The sequence below is a fragment of the Atractosteus spatula genome, chromosome 15 (assembly GCF_055471065.1).
Source record: "Atractosteus spatula isolate fAtrSpa1 chromosome 15, fAtrSpa1.hap1, whole genome shotgun sequence".
Taxonomy (NCBI): domain Eukaryota; kingdom Metazoa; phylum Chordata; class Actinopteri; order Semionotiformes; family Lepisosteidae; genus Atractosteus; species Atractosteus spatula.
The window spans coordinates 23,121,435-23,148,153 of NC_142720.1; the positions used below are offsets into that span (position 1 = coordinate 23,121,435).

General features: G+C 37.3%; 1 protein-coding gene across 1 annotated transcript in view; it reads right to left on the minus strand.

Annotated features, from left to right (window-relative positions):
* The window catches only part of col21a1 (collagen, type XXI, alpha 1), a 55,154-nt gene that overhangs the window by 18,603 nt on the left and 9,832 nt on the right, over nt 1-26,719 (minus strand). Inside the window, exons 5-15 of the mRNA XM_088934349.1 lie at nt 23,523-23,696; nt 18,855-18,932; nt 17,234-17,323; nt 14,320-14,382; nt 7,719-7,772; nt 7,043-7,096; nt 5,946-5,999; nt 4,591-4,644; nt 4,333-4,386; nt 4,196-4,249; nt 3,373-3,426 (exon numbers count right to left, since the gene is read on the minus strand). Of these exons, the coding sequence (XP_088790475.1) occupies nt 3,373-3,426; nt 4,196-4,249; nt 4,333-4,386; nt 4,591-4,644; nt 5,946-5,999; nt 7,043-7,096; nt 7,719-7,772; nt 14,320-14,382; nt 17,234-17,323; nt 18,855-18,932; nt 23,523-23,696 (783 nt within the window). The remainder of the gene's footprint in view (nt 1-3,372; nt 3,427-4,195; nt 4,250-4,332; nt 4,387-4,590; nt 4,645-5,945; nt 6,000-7,042; nt 7,097-7,718; nt 7,773-14,319; nt 14,383-17,233; nt 17,324-18,854; nt 18,933-23,522; nt 23,697-26,719) is intronic.

Here is a 26,719-nt window from a genome sequence, read left to right on the forward strand (position 1 = left end):
CTAAATGAACAGTTGAAAACTATATATTTGTAATTAGTTAAGCATATTAAGTTAATATGAACATTCTCAAGACGTTTTAGCTTTCTGGTCATTTTTGATGATAAACTGGTGCAGATGTTTGGCAATTTCACATTTTTTGTCCTGAGGGGATTATAAAGAAACCATGGAAAGACCTTGCAAAATAATTCTTAATTCAGTTTCTAAATCTGCAAAAACCTGGATCTGTTTTAAAGCTTCTCTTTCTAGAAAGATCATGATCAGAGATGGACGGCTGATATCTCAATTTTTGTAATGGCAAGTTTTTGCTATATCGGTTCTTTTGTTACAGAAGATATAAGTAAAATAAAACAGCAGTATCTTGCAAAATAAATAGATGAGAAAAGTACAAATAAAATATTTGTACTGTGGAGGGTCAGTACATTTTGTGTGAATGATGAAACACAGTTATCTACCCATATCTGATAGCTAAAATCTGCAGCATTTTAAAGAAATGCGTATCTCCTGCTTCAGACTCATTGAAATAAACAGCTCATGCAGAGTGCTTCGAGTCAAAGTATCGCCTCTTCAAATATGGAAGAAATGCCATCAACTACTGATTAATACTTACAGTAACACAGCTTTGAAAGGAAGCACAACGAGCATTTTCCACAGAGATTTTAATGAGCTCACCCACCAGTGAGCTCCCACAATCAAATCTCCATCCAGCTGAACCTGAAGTCCATTCTCAACTAAGCACATGTGATAAAAGAGGCAGTGCAAAAAGGTGAATAGGAAGGGTCACAGAAAGGAACAGGCCAATTGGCCCAGTCTTGAACACTAGTTAATAATTTATCTGAGGATCCAGACCCCAGGTTCCCTGGAATGTTATTTAGGAAGAGTTCTTCAAAATATCTAAATAGGCTGTTCAAAACCTTGAGCAATGCAAAACTCTTAGCTAAACCGAGAAGTCACTCTTATTTATATTGTACATACAGTAACATTTAAAAATTGAGAAACTATTGCACATGTACAGCGAGGCTGGGAATGAAAGCAATATTCCTCTTTCTTTGCTCTCCTGAGTTTCATTAATCTACCTGTAGGAGCATCCCAGAAGGAAAAGCTGCCTCTTTATATGCCTTAAATTAAATATGATGGCAGGGACATGTCTTCCTTTTGTTAAAATTGTGCCATTGTGAAAGTTATGTGTGCTGTATGATAAATTAGCTTAGAGTATTTGTTATTTAGCCCTTTATGTATCCGAAGGCGTCATGCATATACTGTATGTGCAAACATAGCAGGACATTTTGTTAGAAATGACCTTGTCTGAGCCCTAACCACTACTTCTAACAGCTACTTCTCTAAATGTACTCTTATATTCTTCTAAATAATATAAAGTTTTTCACATACACACTTCCCTAAAATATAAGTAAATTGGGCAACACATTTCCCTTCTTCATGGGTTTAGTTTCCTATTGTTAAAAGCTTACATATAAGATACACATATGAGGTACAAGTACATGCATAAATATTATATATAAAGGTATATATGGTATACAAGTGCATACATGTACAGGGTATGTGTATCTGACATCTTTAATAAATACATTTACAAAGAGGTTATAAATGTATGTTACACCTTTTGAAGAAGAGACACTTGGCTGTTCGAGGTTGCAAAGATATTTGTATCCCAGGGTTTAAAATGAATAAAGGAGCCACAGATATTGTATGAAGTCAAACTGTGCATATTGCTACCAAATATCTGCATTATTTCCAGGGACAGGGGAACAGTGTTCAGAGAAACCAGAAGCTATTCAGTGTGCAAGTACAGTGCCATGAATTGCTTTATCAGGTCATACTTTTTTTGGTAACTGGAAGAGACAGTGGTTTTCCATCATACTTCGATAAAGTTCTCATTCACACCTGTATACATAACCGGAGTAGTGAATATTGTGATTTTGGTGAAGCAGACTGAACAATGTTTATGCTTATTTGAGAAGCACTGCATTTATCAAAGCTTCAGCTAAAGCTGGCGGATGTGGTATTTTTCAAAGATAGGTTTTGACGATTGTTTGGTGCTTTGACATGTGCTGTACTGCATACAGGGTAATCCGAATTGTTGGTATGACATGGAGTTTATTTACATTTGAAGAATCAGCTTATTAAAACTTCACCTACAATATATATCATCTCAGACTTCACCTTCAGTGTAATGTTAATCATTCAATACATCTGCTTTATTTAAAGTGGGAGCTAAATGTTGAAAATGAGTGTTTTTTGTTCATCAGCTGTGCGGTACAGTATGTCTTCTACCCCAGGTGACAGATTGATCATTTTGACTTCAATGTGTTGGATTTTTTTATGCCAAGACTAACTCATAAGTGTGTGATCTGGTTCCTGACATTCCACTGGGTGTCTGTAAGTTTTGTTTCTATACGACTAAGAAAAAAAAACGACTTCTGTGGGCAAGAAAAAGAATAAATAGAGCAATGTTTCTTTTAAAGCATCTGAGATGAATTAAGTTGTGGGAACTCAGAAAACACTGATTTGCTTTGGATCTGCCTTTGTTTGACTAAAGAACATTAAAACTAAACAAAGAAAAAAAACAGAATAAGAATCTTGTTTTCATCTTTCACAAACCATGCTAGGCCTGAATGCTTTGTTTTCCTTCTAGCTTTAAATCAATGATATTGTCAAACTTCAGTTTCTGGGTGAAGGTTGGGTAAATTGATAACGGCTCCTAGAGTCAACTATGTGATTGTTACCAGGACTATAATGAAGACATGATGTTGTAATCCAATTGCCAAATCCATGAATTAGTCATCAGATTACAGTTCCATTGGTTTACTTTCATATCCAAGTGAGAATGAATAGTGAAAACGGCTATTAATATTCACCCTCAGCAGCGCTGCTGTGGTTGTATGGACGACAAACAATGATACTCTTTGCGCTGTTCATCAGGCCCAGGACTCTGGCCCCTCACACGAGCACCGCATTATTTATGCAATTTTCTGTTTTAGCTTTGGCGTTCAATGAATAAAGCAAAGAGATCCAAAAATGTGCTTACTAAACAAGTAAATGGGAATTTATCTTTCTTGCAGTTTGGTCTTCCAGAATTTTTTTTCATTCTTTCGTCCAAGTTATAAAAAGTTTTTTTAAAAGAAAAATAAGTTTATTGAGTTCCCGTTTCTGCAATAATTGCCCTTGAAGCCCCAAGGCCAAATATGCCCCTGTGTTCCTGTGGTTTGAAAAACCAAATTACATTTTTACTTGTTCTTTTCCTTTTCCTAGGACATTTTAATACTGGTTGATAATGAAGCTTAACATAATGAATTTAATGTATTTTGTAATTCTTTGAACACTTAATCCTTCAGATTGCAAATAAAAAAAACTCACTGGATGCCCACGAAGCCCGTCTGCACCAGGGATTCCAGGTTTTCCAATTTCACCCTGAAAAGTCAGAAATCGGACAATGGAGTGATTGGAAGAAGAGCATAGTCTGGCCCTGATATACAATACATATAGTATATTGTACTTATTCAACACCTTGTTAATAATAATAAAGAAAACTTGATATAGTTTCTGCCTTGGTGCATTTTAAAATGGAATACATTTGCAAAATTGAGAAAGGACAAAGAGGAAACAATTGTGCATAATGTGGAGCAGACCTCTGTTTTGATGAGAAGAAATTCTGTGAATTTTAATTTCCTAATATCCACTCTGGCTCACTCCTGCATAGTACAGATTTGCTGTTAATTACCATAAAAATTGCAAGGCAGAACAGATTCAGTTTAAGAACCTACTTGTACTGTGAGATTAAGAACAAACTCTGTAACACAAGTAAAATCTGCCTCTCATTGTAAAATTCTCACTGGTGATCCCACCCAGTTCTGGTGGGACTATTTCTAGAAAAATCCTGGTCACAATTTACTAACGACAAGTCCCAAGCTCAAACCAGCAACAAACATCTGGATCATTGTGCACAACCTGCATTCTGAATGAGTGGCTTTACTCTGGAGCCCCCTAGTACTCTAGTAATATCTGGACACTCGTGGTACAGTATGTGTCTTAATAAGATGCATTCATCTTAGCGAATACCACATTATTTGTAGTTACAGTATAAGACCCACTTACTGTACAAGATAGTGGTAATGCATATTATAATTGCTTATGGTGCTGCTTTCCTGTTACATGCAGAGAAGATCACATCCATGCATACCTTTTGACCTGGACTTCCTGGTGCTCCGTCTAGTCCATTTCGGCCGGGCTGTCCCTGAGTAGAGAATAGTGGACACGTCACTAAAGGCTGTAGGTGTGCGGAACTCGATCAACCTTAATGCATGGTGTCATACGTACAGGAAGTCCTGGGAGACCAGCAGGCCCTGCCGATCCTTTGTTTCCTTTTTCTCCCTGAAACATTAGAACAAGTTTAAGGAAAATAATAAAGCAAAAAATAAAATTCAATACATTAAAGAAACGAACACGCATCATTTATAGGTATTATGTTGAGTATAGGTTATTATTGCAGCTTTACAAGACAAAAGATCTGCTTCTTCAGCTGCTAACCTAGGGAGACATTTGAAAATAAAGTTCCCCTCAGGTTTATGTACATACAGTTTGCCCATTGATGCCAGGCAGTCCAGCTTCTCCTTTCTGGCCCTGAGCACCCTGAAAAAGAGATGGAAGCAGAAATCGAACAGATGTTGAAATAACAGACTTTGAGAAATGAAGTTCACATATCCCATAAAAAAAGTGCCTAAGGAGAACAACTATCGGAAGCTCTAATGGTAATATTAAAATCTCTGGCACAGTCACCTTATAGAAACCCACTGTCAGGTGTAGCCTTGCATTTTGCTACTGACCAGTCAATACTTTCTGTAGTGTTTGCCTGACCTGATCAACCATAATACATTGTCTCATATGAATAGGAAGTCCTGGCAGAGTTTTGTTTTAGTCTTGAATGGTTTTAGTACTCAACTCACACTAATTGAGATGATTGACCTTAAATTAGGTGGGAAATGTGCAATATTTTATGTATATTTATAATGAAACTGTACTTTTCGCATATTTAAAAAGAAAATCAAAGTTGAAAGCATGTTTATTTATATTTGAATTTTTTTAATTAGGGTGCCTTTTTGTGTTTCTCAATGAAGAAACAGTGGTTTTACAGTGAAGAAATTAGTCTTCTTGTTTTGCTGGCTAAGGAGATTTAGTGCTTCAAGGGACAGCAGTGCTCTTTCTGAATTTTTTAAGTGACGAAACTCATTCATAATGCATGAAAAAGACAGTTTGGCCCAGTTTTGCTTTGACACAACTGTGGAACACTGTATGCCTTTCTATGACATCACTTTATGATGTAATGTCCATCACCTCCCTCCCACAACAGCATCTTTTGTTGATTCTTTAAAGGTGCACATTGAGACAATGCACCGCATAGTGGAGTTTTATGTGAATTTACAGCATCTGAAAATGATCTTTTTTATCTCCTATGGCATTCCTGTGTGGTCAAGAGCTAGTTTCTGAGAAAATGCATGACATATCAAAAAATCTTCTTATACTAGTGTGTGTGTACCACATTTGAAAATTAACAACCGGAGAAAGTTAAAGCAACAAACAACGCTCCTGCTTTGAAGATATATAACATGCTTTACACTTTTAACAGATGGATGCTGTAGGCTTTCTTCCCAGAATGTCTGTTCCTCATGGTTTATAAATCACTTACAAATTTATATGCCTCTTGTTGTCTGTTACAAGCTGCACTTAACTGTCATTAAGTTACCATTAAACAGTGATGTATTCATCATTTCTAATATGAAATGAGTACTAGACAGAAAAGTTGCTATAATATAGAAAATAAGGAAATTAAGCCAATTAAGCATCCTAACATAGTGAATGTATTTCATTTATTCCAAAAAATTGATTCTTCGAGTACCGTACCTGATTTGGAAAAACGATCAAGGAGTTTTTACCTTTTCTCCTGGCAGACCTGACAGCCCTGGTACTCCTGGCATCCCTCTTTGACCCTATAATTAGGAAATATATATCATTTTGTCTGGCAATTGAAATCCAACATTCTTATTAATCATAATAAGGATTAACAACTTTTGTCTGTCCCAGAAAACGCCAACCAACACAACTTCTACTAGTTAATTCTAAAAGCTCTTGTATACATGAGGAACAGTAAGGGACAGTTGGCGAGTGTTGGTGTTAAATGTAAAGTCTAGGTTCAGCTGAGCATATGATAGTTAATTATGATTAACGGATTTATAGAAAAGGCAGTGCAGTGACGCAGCGATGAGCAGTGCTGGAGCTCTGGGTTTAGTTCTGGACTCTGGGGTGCTGTCTGTGTGGAGTTTGCATGTTCTCTCCTTGTTCGTGTGGGTTTTCTACGGGAGCTTCAGTTTCCTCCCGCAGTCCGAAGACATGCTGGTAAGTTAATTGTCTTCTGGGAAACCTGGCCCTGGTGTGAGTGTCTGTGTGTGCGTGCCCTGTGCTGGACTGGAATCCAATCTAGGATGTCTCCTGCATTTTGCCCATTGCTTGCCGGGATAGGCATGACTCTGGGTAGTGCTAATGGTTAGAAAAAGGGATGTATGGATGGATACATAGACAGTAATATATATTGAATAGAGCCTTGGGGTATTTCTTGCATGTGTTCCATTCATTAGAGACTCAACTTTTACTGTTAACAAATATCTTTCTAAGATCTTTCACAACATATACAATCTTTTAAGTGCAATGGTGTGGGGAAAATTATAGCAAGAGCATTATTAGCAAAGGTTAGTGGTTAGTCAAGTCAATTTGCAAACATGTAACAACAAATTCCATTTTTCCTCTTCAATAACGGGTAAAAAAGTTACTACCAAAAAAGGAGTGAAGAGATTTATGTTGAGTAACCTATAAATCCTAAAACCAATGTGGAATAGAGAGTTACTCCAAGAATGTCAGTGGCTCGCTTGGTCATGGTTTAAAAAAAAAAAACTGTAAACATGTGTTGGTGTAATAAATTTGTCACCAGTAATTCGATTACTGCACCTCAAATTAGTTTACTTTTCACACTTCCTACCAGATCGCCAGGCTTTCCTGGTTCTCCTTTGTATCCCTGGGCCCCACGTGGACCCTAGAAGACAAAAAAAAATAATTGCTTACACTTCTATAGCTCTTTTCTGGACACTCCACTCAAAGCGCTTTACAGGTAATGGGGATCCCCTCCACCCCCACCAGTGTGCAGCCCCACCTGGATGATGTGCCAGTCTGCTCACACACCAGCTCTCAGTGGGGAGGAGAGCAGAGTGATGGAGCCAGTTCAGAGATGGGGATTATTAGGAGGCCATGATTGGTAAAGGCCAGGGGGAACTTTGGCCAGGACACCAGGGTAACACCCCTACTCTTTTCAAGAAATGCCCTGGGATTTTTAATGACCACAGTGAGTCAGGACTTCGGTTTCAGCCGAAGGACGGTGCCTTTTTACAGTACAGTGTCCCTGTCACTATACTGGGGCATTAGGACCCACACAGACTGCAGGGTGAGCGCCCCCTGCTGGCCCCACTAACACCTCTTCCAGCAGCAGCTTTAGTTTTTCCCAGGAGATCTCCCATCCAGGTACTGGCCAGGCTCACACCTGCTGAGCTCCAGTGGCTGCCCGCGGTGAGCTGCAGGGTGATATGGCTGCTGGCAGTCTAATGCTTAATTGTGTGTTTTAGTACTTTGTCGCACAAGGACACTGGATGTGCTTTTAATACCTGAATGCCTGCTGTACCCTGAAGCCCTGGGTTCCCTGACAGTCCTGGTACCCCCTGCAAAATAAAAATAAAAATAAAACTTTAAATAAGATTTAAAATTCTGTTAAAATCCACTCTTCACTTGGTATAATTTCTTACGCTATATAAAGTACCAAAGGGTTGTATTTTGTTTACATATACAGTAGATTTAAATGATTTCCGTGATTTAAAGGTTGATGTTTTTTTCTTACATTTAAAATGCACTTTATTCTTTCTTAGTAAACTTCATACCAATTTATGCCTTAATTGTTTAAGAACTGGTGTAAAATAACCAAAATAAAAAAAAATCGGAAATATCAAATCAAACAATTTCCACAACATCGGATAGCCAAATAAAAAAACAAGTATGTGAAAAGATACATACTGATATGAGAATCTTTCATAATGGCAGAATTGTGAAGACTCCTAAGCAAGAGTAAGAGGGCAGAGCTCACTTTAGGAAGTGTTAAGACATGAAATAAAAAGAATTCTGTAGACTGTGGCGATGAAAGCAAAAAGGAAAGCATAGTGATGAAGAGGCAATGGTTAAAATGCTGCTTCCAAAAGGATATTGCCAAAAAAATAACAAATCAAATGAAGCATAATGGAGTTTGTATCACAGAGTGTATACAGTATCGTTTCTGTGAATCAGTGAAATCCTCAACTACACCCTCATACTGTATAGTATATAACGTTTATGTATTGAAATATGGAAGAATGGAAGAACAGAGGGGTTACACAAGTAAAAATGTTTTTTTGTTTACCAATAGTGTTTTACTACTGAATTCTTCTCCTTCTCTGACCTGCACGTTAGGTGCCACGGTACAGTGTCTTTGTAATTCAAGGAAACACTGTGGTTTAACTCCATCTCCTTCCTTTTATCATGTGTGGTTTTCACATCTATCAGGGATTATCATGCACTCATCATGCTTTGTTACCATATGATAAGTTACTTTACTGATTTATTATTACATGTGCAAAATTCAGAACACAGACTGTCTGTTTGTTTTTATTAGGGTTATACAGTAATGTTTCATCAGCTGTATTTTGCCAGCACACTTCCAGATATGATGGTTTTTTTTAATCTTGGCTGTTCTTCCAAATGTGTTTTTTACTGCAGCTCTGATCATGGGGAAGTTGGGTTTTTCATCAGTGCTTGTGTGGGATCTGTCATAATGCAACATATGAGAAAATACAGAATATATTTGGGAAAATAATTTATTTAAAAAAATAATATTACAAAAGCCACTTTTTGATCAGATCCAGATCAGTAATTCAATTTCTGCATATTGCTTCTGTGGTTACACTGTCTTTAGTTTAGGTAACCACACTGCAATAAGAACACTGCAGATTCAAAGAAGATCAACCAAAACAATCCCAGAACTGTCAAATTTGTCCTGCAAACAGAATTGAAGCTGTTGTTGTTGTTTATCATCAGCTTAGATTTTGAATATAACCTTGTAAACTGAAGGGTGTTTATATAGAATGTACATTTAAATTTTAAATGTTGCTAGGTTGGCTTACTTTTTTTGTGCGTCATTATTGCTGTGGCCTATTGTGAGATGATTCTTTGCAAAATGTTTCGAGTGCCACATTGGAAAAAAAAAGTAAATTGACTCCAGCAGTGAAGAGGAAGCAAAAATATCAAAGGAGAATCAAAACTGATTAAGGAGTACTCCTTTTTTTTTTACTTCATGCAGACAGTGGTTAATGTTGGGAAGAAATTCCCAAACCATTCTGTTGGTTCCAGTCCACTTGGATCCTCTCAGGATCAGCCCAGTGCTGCGCTAGGTCCTCTGCGGTTTACAGGACTGTGGCAGCACTGGCGCGGAGCTGAAAAACGACTTTTCATTCTGGACTCTTCTCGTGTTTTGAAACAGGCTAGGAAACTGTATTAGATTGTTACCCTACTGCTCCCCTGTTAAGACGTAAAATAAAACTGGTATTGGTAAGGTTTCTGCTTTGTGGACAGGTGAGAAGAACTGAATCTCTTAAGCGTCTCTGGGGAGGCTACACCAAAGTAATCAATAACCTGACCAATGACCTTGTTAGGCCAAGTCCAATGATTCAGACTCTATGCAGAACACTATAGCAGAGAGCTCAGACTCTTTATCACAGTTATGCATGAAGAAATAGAACAGAGAAACTTTAATAACCATGTAATCATTGTTGATTGATTTCTGGCTGCAAAAGAATGAAAATAGAAACAGAAAGCAACACTAGCAGATAATTCCACATTTTCCACAGGCTATGCTGTTTTACACATATACTTTGTGTGTAAAACAACACTGTTGTAACTTTTAAAATAAATCTTGCATGCTTCTGAAGTACTTTCTGTTGTAAAATATTCTGTTCTGGACGTATGGAAGTATGCTTCCCAAATTAGAAGCGTAAATCGCACACAAAAGTTATCTTTGATGTGAATTTATTAACTGTATTGTTGAGGCCTTTTGCACTAAAATTAAAACTGACATAGTGACATTGTCATTTAGTGGTACTTCTTTTAATGCACGTTAGTATGGGAACATTTCCAAAACAATAGGTTTAATATTTATACTGTAATAATATATATAATGTGATGATTTCTGTATGTGCCGTGATTCTTGTTCATTTTTTATAAAACAGTAAATTTCATAAACATAGCTGAGCAATGTTTAAATAATGTTCTTCAGTAAGGAATAAACATTGTTTAATTACATTAACTCCCTTTTAATTTGTTCAGCTTGCTTATAAAGTGCCTCTCAGTGTCCGGTGCACGATGTTTGTAGTGTACACTGCTAGTTGACCTGTCTGGAAATATGTGCTGCATCTTCACTCAAAGGGCTGTGAGTGTTTGGAAGAAGCTACTGTACTCAGCCTGTTCTGAAACATTGCTGTTCCATCAAATACATTAGGATGAGATGTTGAATGGAAAACAAGAAGGACTTAATTATAAATCAAACCAGTTTCTTATGCCTACTATTAATAGAATCGTCTACTCAGCGTTATTATTACACTGTATCTTTTTGGAAACTGAGGCTGTTCTTTAAAAGCTGGAAAACTAGATTATGACAACAGACCAAATAAGAACCTTTTTATGATTAGGAATACAGTCCAAAAGATATGATTTATTTCATGTTTTTTCCTTTTTGCTTTGTCATCAACAAAAGTTCACTTACAGTTCTCACTTTATTTAGGCATACTTAGGAGTATTCTGTTCATAATGACCAGTGTTGTTAGAGTCCTTTAAATGTCTATGATGAAGTGAAGGTGCACAGAAATCTTATTTTTTATTTTTGAGATGATAGTCCAGTATGAAAAGGTTGAGGTGTTTAGAATTTCAGACAAATGAGAAACAGTATGAATATTACTTCCTTGCTCTTGAGTGTGACTTACAGTATATTTTAAGAGTCAAATTTCAACATTTAACTATATTTAGCTGTCCATTGTACTCCCCCTGCTTATTTTAATGCAAAAGTATACTTGATAACCTTTTTTTAAAAAGAAAATCCTTCTGTTTAGTACCATAAGATGCATTGTTCCTGTTACTGTCTACCGATGCATAATGCCTCACAGCTTGTGCACATACAAAGACTCCTTTAGAAACACTTGACCTTAAAGATTATAACAAACTGCTTGAAACATTTGGAGCTAAAAGCCCACATACATGACTCACAATAGGATTCTCGAGTCCTAAAATGGAAACGTGGGAAACAAAACCTAAGACAGAAAGTTCAAATGTGAGCATCAGGTCAATACAGAAGTACATCACAAAACACTTTGCTTTATGAAGGTTTTAGAGTGCAACAAATACAGCAAAGGAACATGATATAGGTACAGTTTCTCTGCAGATCTTTACAAAGTTACTCCTTGAGTTTGTAAAGTTGAGAACCTCCTAGAAACCTAATGGACAGGATGGCCTGAGTTATGTGTTCTGAAGCTCACAGTTATAATGAATTAAATACAGTGAAGAAAAACAGAAGAGTTTTGAGGGAGGCAGATGATAAGAATATCAATTCTTTAACAGTAACCAAAATATTAGTGTTTAAAGCACTTCACAGTAATATAAATATCATAATGCAACTACAATTTACAATGTAACTACATTATTGAATGTTCAATAAATGCTACTGTTTTCAGAGAAGAACTCTTCCCAGCTGCATTGCATATTCTATAGTGCAACATACTGTACAGCAGCTAAAGCAGTTAGCACTTTTAGTGCACGAGAACCAGGTGTTTTTCCATTGATGTATTTACAGTATTTCAGTGCTCCTTTGTGAATATTTACAAAAAGTCCTTTTCCACATTTGTGTTCCACAGCCTATCACTGTAAAATGTGACTCATTCTCCAGAAAAGTACTATATAAAGAAAGCCAAATTGAAAGCCTGCAAATGTCCACAGAAATGATTTATTTTTCCTTCATGATTCATCCAGTTATGATCCCCAAGGACAGATGTATAGCAGCTTTAATGGAAACAATGACCATCCGCCCCCTACCAAATGTAAGACATTTCAATATAATGTGAATTTTATGGCATGAATTCTAGGCTTAAAGAGTCAAAATTTCCTTCTCTATAGTTTTGTTTTATCTTTGTGGAATAAGAAACATCTGCATCTTTTTCACATCCCATTAATAATTATTTTAGTATATACTAAATATAATTCAGTATATACTGTATTAGCAATTATAAATTGAATTATTCAAGTGCAAATCAAATGACTTTAGCTTTAATAACCCTACACCAAGCCAGGGGTTCTATTTCATTGTTAGGAGCATTGTATTATATTTAACTGAGCTCAGATTATTTAAGTATTACACTATCTTTAAGAAGCATACTCTCAAGCTGTTTAGCACGAGATGTCGATGGTATGTAAATAGTTCTGAGAAACTTGAGCTCTTTATAACAAGGATTACACTGGATTTTTCATTGCATACTCTAAAATGTGGCACAGATCTCCTCATATACTGTATAGCATGCATCACAGAAATAGTTTAGTATGCCTGCCTTGCCACTAACCTAATAGGTCCTTCTGGGACATCTTCATGAACTAGTGTCTGACAGCAGGAGGTGTTTTCATTTCCGTCATATTTAGAACTTTGTAAAGGCAGTTTTTTGCCAATTTCCATCTATTCTCAAAGCTCTATAAAGATTGCTTGATGACTGAATTACTGAATACTGTCGCATTCAGTTTTAGACATTAAGGCCCCGTTTTAACTAATACAAGATTGGTTCCATTGTTCATTGCAAAATGCTGTATTTGCAGGATAAAACTGTTTGCATTTCAGTCTTAGGTACTTTAACTTTTCAAAATCTTCTTGGTATGGTACAGAAAGATTTCTGGTAAAATTCCACCGCAGTTTAATTGCTTTTTCTGAAGCATATCGGTGTGCTGGAATTACATGCTATTCTTCAATTTGAACTTCATTTTTTGATCTGCTGATTTACAAAGAGAAGAGCACATGGAGTCTGTTCACCCCCATTGCAGGATGGGAATCCTGCTGTTCCAATGTCATCATCCTGTCTTTGTGTAACTTTGTGCAAAAGAGCTCTTTCATATTGATTTGCCTTGATTTGGATTAAAAGAAGGCATTCATTATGAAACCCACTTAGCCATAGAAATGAAGAAGCCAGTTTATTGAGCTTTGTTAATAGATATTTTGAGAAAAAAAGATGGTGGTGCTCACATTATATTACTTATTAGTTCTGGTACACTTTAGATTATGGGATGCTAATCCCATTTATAAATCTGTTATCAATTAAATATATTAATACATTATTCATACAGCCATATAAATGCATGTTGGTAAGAAAACGAATCCTGACCATAGTCTGGACCATACTCTTGTTTGTAGAAAGTGAGCTGTTCCTTTTATATCACTTACTTTTTCAACCTGTAAACTAATCTTCCCACTGACGCATTCTTACCAAAGTTGGGAAGACGGTACCAGTCATCAAATTTAAATGTGGGGTCACTGGGTTACTTTCCCCCAGATCCGCTCTCCTCCGTCCCTCAGCGAGGGTGAAGTCTCCTCCTCCCTCCAAGTCAGTTTAGATAAAGGTTTTGCTCAGTTGGCAGCCTTCAGGGACACATCGCGATTTGGGACGTCCCAGGTGAACATTACACCATCCGTGTTGACTTGAATGAAAGTGTCAGGGTGATTTTCCCCCTTTCCCGTCCCTCCCAGCAGCTCTTCAGGTTTGGGGGGGAATGAGGAAGGCATACACTGCAGTACGAGGTTAACTTGCTGCCTTGAGCCCTTTCAGAACCCTTTCCTCCCCTGACTTATCAGCTTCAGAGGAAAATATAGAGCTAAAAATAATTCATGTCATATATACTCACATATTGTTCTATTAAAAACAGGAAATTATGCAAAACTGTCTATTCTGTCTAGTCTCACTGCGGTTGAACTAAATGTAACCAGTGAGACTACTCTGATGACAGGATGCCCTTCCAGGTCCTCCTTATGCTTTTCGGGAAGGGTTTTTTGTATTTTGCTTGCATTTGCTTGAAATTTGATGCACGTTGAAAAAGCATATGATCTCGTTTCTGTGCCATACATTCATGATACAATGTTGGGATATGAAAGTGTGTAGTACTCACAGGCTTACCATCAGCTCCAGGCTGACCAGGCTGCCCTGCTTCTCCAGCTCTTCCTTGTTCTCCCTGGTTAAAAAACAAGTTACTTGTTGACAAATCTTAACCTTTACAACCTCACAGGCTGAGCTGATTAAGATGAACTTTTCCATAGAAATATGGCTGCAAGCCCAGCTGGAAGAGGGCAATATAAAACAGGTTACATTATTCTCGCTAAAATATGAGAATATTCCAGTGCATTCAAACTGCACTGTTATGTAAAAGTGCTAACAACCTGTAACTCTGGTTCTTTTTGGGATTTTCAGGTTTTCATATTTGATTTAATTACTGAAGCATTTTAAAAGAATAATATGACAAAAATATTAACTTATAACAAGCATTGTTATTGGGAAAAATCTGTCTTGTTGTCCACGTTGCCAGTTCTTAAAAATCAAGAGAGAAAAAGGTTTTTAAGAGGCCAAATTAGGTAGTCCTTAGACAGATCTCTGCATGCATCATGTTTCAGACACATACTGTAACTTGCTACTGCCTGCTTCTTAAGGACATTTGCATGTTCTATGGTTTATTATAACTTGTTTTGCTACATACAGTAGTACATCTTCATATTCTGAATTAAACATTATTGTTTTGAAAACATTCAGTACATGGGCACTTCTTTAGTGGAAATTATAGATCATAGATTATTTATTATTTCTATTTTTATTGACCTAAGCACACCAGTTATTACAGATATTCTTTCCACAGAACTCTTGTCAGCCTTTTAAAGAAGGTTTACCCTGACAAGACACATACTGTACATGCATTAATAATCTAATAGTAAGCATTTAATGTGAGGATGAGGTGGTGTTTCTGGATGGGAATACAGACATCCGTTTCAATCACAGCTAAGTGTCTTTGCACAAGGTCTCCCCCACAAAATCCTCTTCTGTACAATAGTGCTACTGTATATCCAATTTACAAAAAAAACTGACATGGAAGCCATTTTAAAGGAGAAATGTATTTTTAATTGTTAAAAATGATCCTAGGCATCATTTTGAAGAGTTAAATAAAGGCTTTTCTTCAGTCCGTGCTAAGAAAGTTAAAAGTCTGCACTTAATATAAAACATTCTAAAGTTTTCCAGAAATATATCCGACCAAAAATGACATCTGGGAAGCAGCCATACTTTGTTTTTGATGTGTTGATAAAATTATGAACAGCAATAGACAGTTACAGAACAACCATTTTTGTCACTGCATTGACTTGACATTAAAAATATGCAGTTGGATTCAAAAAGCAGAATGAAATGAGGAAAATTAGTCTTTTTCCTAAGAACCTATGATATCATTTTTATTTAATGGGAGTTTTAAAGCTTCGCATGTCTACTTTTTAACATTAAATGTGGGAGGCAGAGGGACCATCTTGTGAGTTTTGAGGCACTCTGCTTGCTTGGATTCTTAGAAGCATATCTGGAAAAGTGTCCAGCTGTGATGTCCACTCCAGAGGGGGACAGGTCCAAGAGACAGAAATAGACACTGGATGTAGCCAAGTTGTAACAGGAATCAGACTTGGTAACCTATTTTCCAAAAGGGTGGATCTTTAAATTCTAGTTTCATTTCTGTTGTCTGCAATCAAAAAGAACTCCACGGTTAATACTACTGAACAGTTTAAAAATTCATTTCACCCTGCCGTAAGGTCAGACCCGTTGCCAACACAGTGGGCACAGTGGGCATGCCAGGTGGTATTCAGGAGTCTGGGAAGACCCTTTTGTACAGGAGGATTGATGCTGCCCAGCACTACAATTGTTTCTGAAGAGTAAATAGCAAGGATGCAAATATCATTTAAATACATTATTTAATGAAAATTCAATTAATGGAAAGGAGGGACTGAACATGCATTTAAAAGCTGGATCTCTAGCTCATTTCCTTTGCAATCTAAATTTCTTCAGTTGCTGTGAACAAGATTCATTCCGTTTTCTTTTCCTCTTCTTCACCAGTGTACTAGTGTATTTTGGTCTGCAAGTTACAGTGCATCTCCAGTGGAAGACCATTGCCTCTCCACACTCCGCAGATGTTGCGGTGCCTCTGGTGTCGCGTCACGTGTTTTGCCCTGTTGTCTTGCTAATAGGAAGGGAAATGGAAAGGGATCTTGGAGCAGGAGCCAAAACTGGTACTGTGACAAGACTTCTCACAGGCGGCACAAAATGAAACATTAAAAATTTGATAAACACTTTCAAGGCATGGCCATTAATCCAATGCACTTGCATAGGTCACCAAAGTCCATGCAGGAGCTGCAGTGTCATGATGGGCCAGTGCTCCTCTGGTTTCTGTGTTGTTAAATGAACCAGAGAGCAATGCAGGCTCCACCTGTACAGCTGACTGGACCAGAGCAACTGGGGCAAAGTACCTCACTCAGGGTTCAACGCTGAGGGACTTGATCCCATGATCTACTGTATGGGTGATCCTATGGGTGATCCATGTCATGTATTCCATGTACTTTAAATATCTTATTGGACTTTCAGCTACTCCATACTTCCTATTCGAATGCTTTCATGCAACTCCAGGTGTTCTGCCTATAAAAGAGCCCTGTTAAGATGCAATTACTGACTGCTGTGTAGTTATTGGTTCTGCATAATGAAACTGACATGAAAGTTTAAATACTGAAGTAATATATAGTTCTTGCTTTAAAACTACACCAAATGTAGCCTTTAACACAGTTAAAAATTAATCTAAAATCATTTGTAAATGAGAATTTGCATGAAAATCTATTTTAGTATTCAACCTTTTTAGCTGTAGTTGGCTTTGCCACTTCCTGGCTGGTACAGCTCAGTTTTAATTGTGATGAGGACAGTGCTTTGCACTTGGTTAGAGAGCATCACACAATGTTTACACATGATTTTATTACTCTTCCTCCTATTTGCTGTTATCATCTTGGTTAACTGACCTTCAAGCCAGGCGGCCCAGGTTGTCCGGGAGGGCATATGCAAGGAGCTGGAGTTGACTCAATATCAATATCTCCAGGATTGATTGCACACTGCAACAGAGATACAAGAGTCACTTAGGAGTTAAACTCAGTCTGATCTATTAATCTTCCTCCAAGATCATGTAAGTGGCAGCAAAGTCTGTTTGCCAGAGCCAGGAGACCACTAGTATTTATTAGTTTTTTTTTCTTTTAATTGACTCCAAGTATGCAATTGAGCAAGTGAGTTAAATAGGACCCTACTGGATTACAGCAGGCCTGATTGTTTAACTGCACAGTCAAACATGTGACTGAGCTGATGAAATACATGTAAAATAAAGGATAAACTTACCTCATGAGCTGGGAAACTGTCCATGAATTTTCAAAACATTTTTTTTTCAATAATAGTATTACCACCTGCCAAAATACGTACCTCTCCATCCTATAAAAAAAAGTGAAATCATGTCACACCCCAGCATTTTACAGACCTTACCACCCAGGGAATTAAATCGACAGAAACTGGGCTACGAGCAATTAAAGGATTTGTGTGTTTTGCACGCTGATCGTTTGTTTTGACTTGGTGGGATAAGACTTTAAACCATTCCTAGACAGAGTGCGAATCCTGAAAGTACTGTATAAACTCATTCTGGCTTTGTTTCACATCTGTAGTGGAAGGAAACCAGCCAAGCATGTCACTGGTCTCAAAATCCCAGAAAAGATACAAAGGAATGACTATAGAGCACAGGATGCAAACATTTTGACAGGCTGTCATAAAGCTGTAAGCATCATTGTGGAAAAGCCTTTACAATAATAATCATGGACTGCAGGGAAAAAAGATCAGGAGAGAGATCACCGGAAAATAACACAGGGCCAGGCAGTTAGTTAGCAGAGTCAAACCAATTAATAAATAGTGAAATTAAAATAAAGAGGTTTAAAATATTATGCTGGTGAGGGAGATGGGAGTTATGACTGTCACTGAGAAAATCGCCTCCCCAGAAATAGGCAGGAGGACCTGATTGTGCTTTTAACATTAAAACAAGTATCTGCAGATACATCTCACTCTGTTACTCAGTTCATTTCCTGCTCTGGGGTTCAAGCCATTTCCTCCCCCTTCCCACCCACTCCCATCGCCTTCGTGTGGAAGGAACTACCCATCTGGGCCCCAGGGATGTAAACCAAACAAAACACATTTCCAACACTTGAAGCAAAATCTGGAACTATGGTCTAAAAATAAAGGCTACTAGCCAGGAAAGGATACAACATAGTGATAAATAGGTTACCCATGTGGAAACTAGAGACTTTTCTAAAGAAAGAACATGGAACTTCAGCAGATGTCAAAAACTACTCTGCTATACCCCACACATTCTGTCCCTCTGATATCTCGTATGATCTCTCTTGTTAAAAAGTGGTTACACTTATAAGAGCAATGCCTGGAGTTCAGTTTAATGGCAATGGTCTTACATCTTACAAATATACAGACATGGTACTGGAACATGGTTACCTCTGCTGTTTGTTATAAAAAATAACATGCTTAGTAACAATGTGCATTTTAAAATATGATTGAATCAGGTGTGTGTACTGGTGTAAAATATATTTTCATACTTACAGTTCCAGGTATTTCACAGGATGTTTCACGATTGTTGTGCTCAGGGTCACAGTAGATTCTGAGTTTCTGTATCTCAAACTGTGAATTACATATTACTGATTAGTTAACAATGAAAATGGCAAGCTTAATTCTTCAGCTGCACTGCAATTTTCTGTATCCCTCTACACTCAGCCTACAAGTCTCTTATAAGACTTTGGCTTCCTGTTCTCCCAAGATCAAGAAGGGGTTTCATGCAAGTTTTGCTATAAACTTTGTTCTTTCCCTTAGATATTTCTGTTCTACAGATGTTTCAGAACAGGGTACCACAGAACAATCTTTAAATGTTTTATGGAATTGTGATTAGACATGCATTTAAATAATACTTTATATCATCCGCGTCTTTCCTTTTATATTTTCCATCATTTCTTTCTACTACATTTTCCAGTTTTAAAACTCTTTATAGGTCATTATAATCAGCATACGTTTTGTAGTGGCTTTCTTTGATGGCTCTAAAGATGAAAAGTCCTCTTGATTAATGTTTTGTTCTAAATGGTTTGGAATCGAGAAGTCCATGGTGTCACCTTGTATATGTTTGTGCTTTTTCCTGTGATACCAGTTCTGTTATGGAAATGTTTTTGGTTACCATCAATGCCAGGAGTAATGCTAGGGATTAAAGCAAAATCCCTTTTGCAACCTTGATTTCTAAATGTCTGATATAAAGGCATAATATGTAGAAAACATATAACATTTGTAAAAACTGTCTACAGGTATTGAAAGTCCTGTTTATGAAGTTCTTATTAACTGCTTTTTATTATATTAGGATTTTCTAAAAATAGACCAAAATAGATACAACACAGTACAGCACAACACCACCACCCTACCCCACCCCACTCTTCCCCTGCCATCATTTTAATCCTTCCAAGTTTCCACCCAAAGGACCCCTAAGCAAAATTAGACACGTATGAGGGAAACACTGTGGAAAAAGGGCTGAACTGTATCAGCTGCAGCAATCCAGCCTTCCCCTACTCCTCTGGCACCATGGATCGGAGCTTCATGTCAAGAGCAAGACAGGCCAGGATCTGATGATGCCAGAGGGGAATGCAGAGACACCCAAAATAGCCAACCAGCCAGGTCCTCTGCTGTCTCTGTGAGTGGGCAAGACCCAAATGATCAATATGCAAAAGTGCTCAGGGAGAGCAAGGGATATCCTTGTTTGGAATAGTGAACGAAGAAGAAGAAGCATGTTAGCCCAGTAAATTTCACATCTGGGCACTCATGTGTTCCACACGTGCATCAGGTGCCCACCTGTCCCCTGGACGAAGCATACACATGGGACAAGAGAGTAGCTCCATGCATTCTGTATGAGCAGTCAAGCATGCTCTGAGAATGCCTGCGTGGCCAGGGCTTTTGGCATATTGTCCTAAATGTTGCCCCCAGGATTTTTCTTCCTTTGTAACATTAAAGTCCCTATTCCAAATAGCAACAGCTCTTAAGAATTTGTAAGAATCCTCTAACAGAACAACTGAAATCAGTCCATTACCTTTTTTTGTTTGTGCTGTAGTTCAGAATGAACCTACTGTGACAGAATTTATCATGAAGCTAAACTATATAATGTCATATTGTCCCCGTTGCATGCTCAAAGAATTTTATCAGGTTTATTAAACAATTAAAAATTAATTTAAAAAAGTTTATTAATCAAGATCCAAAACCTTTTAAAAATAAGTATTTTTTCCTAAATATATATGGCTGTCTCCTAAAACACCATCCTTCTAGTTTAGCCCTAATTAATATTTCTATAATATTACCAGTAACAGAAGTAAGACAAATCACTCTATAGTCTCCTTTTTAAGTTTTGCTCCCCTTTTTATGAATTAGCTTTATACAGTATTTGCAGTTTTCCAATCTGTGAGTAAAACTCCCTTCCAGAGTGAAAGTGGAACTAACCTGGTTAAGGGTCTATCAGTAATATTTGTCATTTCCTTAAGTCTAACGGGGAAACATACCATCATGACTCAGTGATTTATTCTATCTCAGTCCTCATGTGAACTATTCTAAAATTATTTCATTCTGATGGAGCTCCCCAGAGTAAATAACTCCTTCACTTGGAAATGTGTCCGATATTTGTATTGTTTTTTCAAACATTAATGCCAAATAAATCTTTATGATTTGAGTCATAAGAATAAAACAATATGTAATAATATATGGCTATGTGGATACAATTTTCAAATGACAGCCATTCTTTTTTTAGGGATCTGAGTTGTAGTAGGAGGAAATCAAATGCTGTTACAGGCTTTTGCATACTTGGGGGAAATCTACATATTTGCACTTCATGTGTGAGCAGCATTTAAAATTGTTTCACAGCTCACGTTCTTCAGTCTTTTAATTATTTTAAGCTGTACATATACAGTATAATTAGAATTAACGTCTAATTTCAGCAATATCACCTATTATGTATGACTAATGCTGTTCTGTTCTTCCTATGGTTATTCCTAGATTATGGATTTCTGAAACATGGTCTTCAATGTTTTGAAGAAATGTATTGCAATGCACAGCTGTGTGGCAGTAGACTCCAACATTTGAAGTCTGCGCAGCATTTCTAGAGACTGATTACCTCAGGTCTGCTGTTGACAAGCAGAGGGGCAATCGGAAGAGCTCTGTTATCAGGGAAGTGCTCGTTTGAAGGACAGATGGGCTGAGCGTGGTGAATTTACTTAGAAAAATAGTGGCGACATTATGTTTTAAAATATACTCGAGCTGGAAAACTTCTTAAAATTTCCCTGGTAAATTAGAAAAAGGTCTCTGAAAATTGCATCCCTGATTTGCCACCTCTTTTCATTCGGTTATGAAAGTCAGTCTGAAACTGAGAGGTGACCACTCAACGCATCATGGTTGCTTGCAGCTAACTGATTCAGCCATTTTACTGTATTCATCCGCTTCTTCGAGGTTGCCTCTGAATCAGTGACAGTAACATGGGTTGGCATCTTGTTTCAGACATCCACAATCCTGTGTAATAAACAACTGCCTGCTGCTTTGGTCTAATATATACAGTAATGCCCTCAAGTTTTAGTTTTGCTGCTGGGCAGAAAATAACCCTTTGGGTTGAGTTGTAGAACTTTTGAATGCATCAGATTCCCTTATAATTTCTTCTGTGAGATTTGTGGGGTTTTTTTTAAAGTCAGCATTAGGTTTCATATCACTTGTGAGGAAATAACTGTATGAAGTCTGCATCCCATTGAGCTCACTCAATTCTTTGACTAACCATTTGAGGTGATTTGACAAGACCTTACTGCACCCTTACTGAGTTATTATTACTAAATTATTTTGGGGTGTTTGGATTCAGTTTTCAGCATGTAAAATGAGCATACAATGTATTCTCAGTTTGGATAAAAATGCTTGGCCAATCTAAAATTTTCCCTATTTATCTCCTGACAAACTCCTTGATTGCATTACCCATGTTTTTGGGTCATTGTAATGCTGCATGTGATGTACCACCAAATAAGTTTAGACATTTTCTACTGCGTCAGCAGCAACATGTTTCTTTAATCTTCAGAATTCATGGTACAGTACATCATGAATATCTGGAACTCCATTGCTTGCCTTCATTGGACTGTTACTATTTGCAGTGACTCCTGAAAGATCTGCGCTGATGGGATATGGGTAACATCCTTCATTTCTTTGACAGAAATGACAGACCGAGGGACTGTCTGATCCTGGTGTTTTATTTGTGTCTTCAACCCCTGGAGCACTTAAGCCTTTGCTGTACTGAATTTGTTCAAAACGGCATTTTCCTCTTTCAACCTGAGTTAAGTTATCAGTTATTTTCTCACCAAACTTCAAACAGGACAGTTTTACAATTTGACTACCCCTGCTTCCATATCTATTTTACTTTTGTCTTATTTTTTCAATTATGAATTTTTAAAATGGTTAACTATTACTCCAGACTATACATGTGGACATTTGAACTTAACTTGAATCTACCGGAACAATGCCATGATAGAAGTTCTCTTACTTACATGTATTTCTTGCTAACACAATCTTTGTCATTTGCCAGCACTGAAGGATGAGTTACTTCCAATTGTCGAAGCATGAACAAACCCAGTAAGAAAACAGCTGTTAACCATTTCAGCTGTTTCAGTCCCTTGCTTTAATCTTTCTTTAACACCAAAATACAATTAATTATTTTGTGACAGGCCAGACCAAAATAATTTCACCAATATATTTCTTATTTTGAGCGTTCAAGATGTTGAATAAGGAGATCTGCTCTAGAATCAAAGCTGGCAGGATATTTCCTTCCCCTGGATGTGATTGGAACAGTGAATCGGCAAGATGAGGAGCACAATCGCAGAGACAGACCATTGCGAATAAAGCAAGAGGACAGAATGGCTTTCTCATCAAAACCTGCAATAAGGAGTGTGGGCGCAAAACACTGGGATCTGGTGCTCCATACTGTCAGTATGATTCATAGGAGACGGCCTCCTTTCTAACAACATCTTCACTTATCAATGTCTGAATCAATGTCTGACTTTTCAGTGTTTGTGAACCTTTGTTGTGATTTGTCTCTGACCTGTTTTACGAGGAAACCATTAGAAGGGTCTTTTTAGTTTAATAAATGAAGTCTCCAATTTTAAGTATTTCTGTCCTTTAAATTCCCAGAAAAATCAATCCTCATGGGATTTGTGAAAAACTTACAGGTATGGTTTCTTCTTTCCTGAAATACTTTCCAACTTGCGTCTTTCCATTAACAAAGATACCAGGGGCAGGACCCAGTTCCAACGACTCGGTCTGCTGGCCATCAACATACAAAGTGACGCTTTGCTCTGATACCAGAAGGCGAATCTGGTGCCAGTGTTCATCAAAGAGTTTCTGTTTCAATGAAAAAGAGTGAAATAAGAATTAGTGAAATGAAATAATAAATGGGAAAAACAATTTATGATCTCCAGCCTTAAAACCTGAGCTGATCAACATGAACATAATACATCATAGCTTTAATTCTGGATTTAATTTTTGTAAATGTGTATCCAAATATACGTATGTGTATTATTAATATATCCCCAAAAGAGAGATGCAGAATAACAAAGTGGTCAATTGTTGAGATAAGATAAATACAGAACTGACGAAGTATTCCTAAAACACCTCAATCGCCATTATCATTTATGCCATGCCTAGAATGTGCCTGTGTAATTCCAACACTTCAGTTATTGTATCTTATAAACTCTTGAACGCAGTGTCTCCTTTCTAAAAACATTCCTTGTCTTTGCTTGTTCTATGGAATTACACACATCTTTTTCTCCCTGTTGGAACTGAAACTTTTTACACATCTTTTACTGTGGTTATAGAAATGTACCCGCTAGAAAGGACTTCACTTTATTTCTCTGTGATTTGTGTTTTATTCTTATCTATATTGATAAGCTAACTCTTTCGCACTCTGAAGATGTATCCTTGTACTGACAGGCTCTAGCAACTGGCTGTCTTGTTGTTGCTAACTTTTAATATTTTTTGTATCACTTTCTTTCCTTATTTAATTTTTTAAGCAGTCAGTCACTGCTTTATCTTTTTGATTTTATTTTTACATTTGAGATATTCTAAGGCAGTCATTTAGGGGATTTATAACTTGGAAACTTTTGTTCAGTTGTTTATCTTGATGTGTTGTTTCCCTCCTAAAACTTCAGAGGCTGCAGGTGAGAAATGTACATTGAGACAGTCAGCAACCAGGCCCTCTGTGGCTGTGCATTCTGTGTTGTTGCCTAACACTTGGCAACACTTTTTGAAATGGAATCTTATCCTGGACAGCCACTGTTTGGATGGCTGCACTGCATTTTATTACAATAGAATAGCAGGGCTGCAGGTGTGTCTCCTGTGTCCCACTCTTTTTCAGGTTGGCCTATTGTTCCAGGAAATTTTCCCCTTAATACGTGATGTGTAAAGCTAAGCTTTGTGAGTGTCAAGATTTTAAAATTTTAGATTCGTTAATGCTGATGAAGAGAGGCAGCCTCTTTTTTACTACACAGAACAATGAAAAAAACACAGTATTTGTTGTCACCAAAGAGTGCCAAGCCAGAGATTGTTAACCCGTTGATTCAGTATTTTCAGTAGAGAGCCACCCGTGTTGTAAATTTCTATGAATTTATGAGAAATTGAATAGGTCTTCATAATCCGATGCTGGGGTAAAAAATTAAAGAGGAGCACATCTAGAAATGATTTCCAACCCATATGGTGGTTAGAATGCTAAAAATCCAGGGCTTTTGCTGGCTGGGGAGTGGCAGGAAGTCATTGCAAAGCCAGGCTAACAGATGCTGATGCTCAGGCAGGGGTCAGTAGATGAAGAAAAAGAGCTCCTGTAGGAGGTCTCAGACAGTTTGCTGTGCATCTTTCACTGCTGCTCTTCTTGCCAGATAATCTCTCTACTGAGTAAACAGAGATCTGAGTGCACAATCAATATGCTTAATGTGCTGGGGCCCCGATTTCATCACCATGGAAATTTCCATCCAGAAAGTGAGCAAACAAAGGAAAAATAATTTGATCCAATGTCATTTTCCAATAAGGTATCATCCACTTGTGCCTGATTTTTTACCATTCTTTTTTCACATTATAGAGAGAGTAGCAGATATATACTACAGAAGTTCAGAGTAATATTTTTTCTGGACACGAAACAGAGTTAATTACTGAGCCATGCCTATCCTTTCAATCTTTTCTGTTAATCTGCATTTGGAAACAGGGACATTAAGAATAGATAGCAAAAGGTTTCTGAAAAGAAGTTGCTTCTCTAATTGTGTGAGTTTTGGAAGTACGGTCTTAATATAACTAAGATATTAATGCAGTGTTTTAAAATGTATGATTTTAAGAGCTTGTGTGGGGGTTCTGTTTTTTTATCTTTCAGGAAGCATCTTACAAATCTAATGTTTTCACCAGGTAAAAGTTTACTTTACAAGATCCTATCTGAAAAATATAAATTCAGACGTTTTATATATAAAAGTGCAATTTTATATGCTCCCTTTTCAGTTTGGAATAAAGTATTTCCTGGTCCTCAAAATAATAAGTTTATAAAAATAATGGCATAGGCATTGTTAAATTGGCTATTGTCTACTTTTGACATTTTAAACATTTTGTGTAATACTGTACCTTTTACTTTTCGTGGTTCTAATGCTGCTAAATAGATACAGTTTTAGCTAGAGGCACAGTGAATATTAAATCAAAACTTGAATGTTTAAACCGATTGCTTTTATGGGTGAAAGAAATTACATTTTAGCAGGAACTGCGAAAGGAAATCCACCCATCCATTTTTTAACCAGTGGTGGGGGAGTCAGAGCCTATCCCAGTAAGGCAGTATAGGGGCCAGTTTTCCCAGGAGCAAATTAACCTGCCAGTATTTCTTTAGACTGCGGGAGGAAACTGGAGCACCTGGAGGATTCCCACGTGAACACAGGGCGAACATATAAACTTGCAGATCACACCCCAGGTGCAGAATTGAACCCAGGACCATCAAAACCACAATTTTCTGATTGCATAAGTATTCACCCCCTTTGCTATGGCAAACCTCCTGTCAATTAGTGCAGGTGCACAAAATTACTTTCACAAAATTATTTGAATGGTTACTGTGGGCAATAAAATAGTACACATGGCTTTAGAATGAATGCACCTGTCTCTATAAAGTCCCTCAAAGAGGTAGTGAATTTCTAGCAAAAATCTAACCATAAAATGTAAACTAAAGACAAAGTTGAAAAACCATGAATGGCCGAGGAGTCATTACGAAGTGGAAGGTGTATCCAATCACTCAGACACTGCCTACATCAGGCTGTCCCTCCAAACTGAGGAGCTGGACCAGCAGAAAACGGGTCTCAGCTGTTGACCTCTCTGTTTCTGTCAAAGTTGCAGTTGGCTTCACAGTA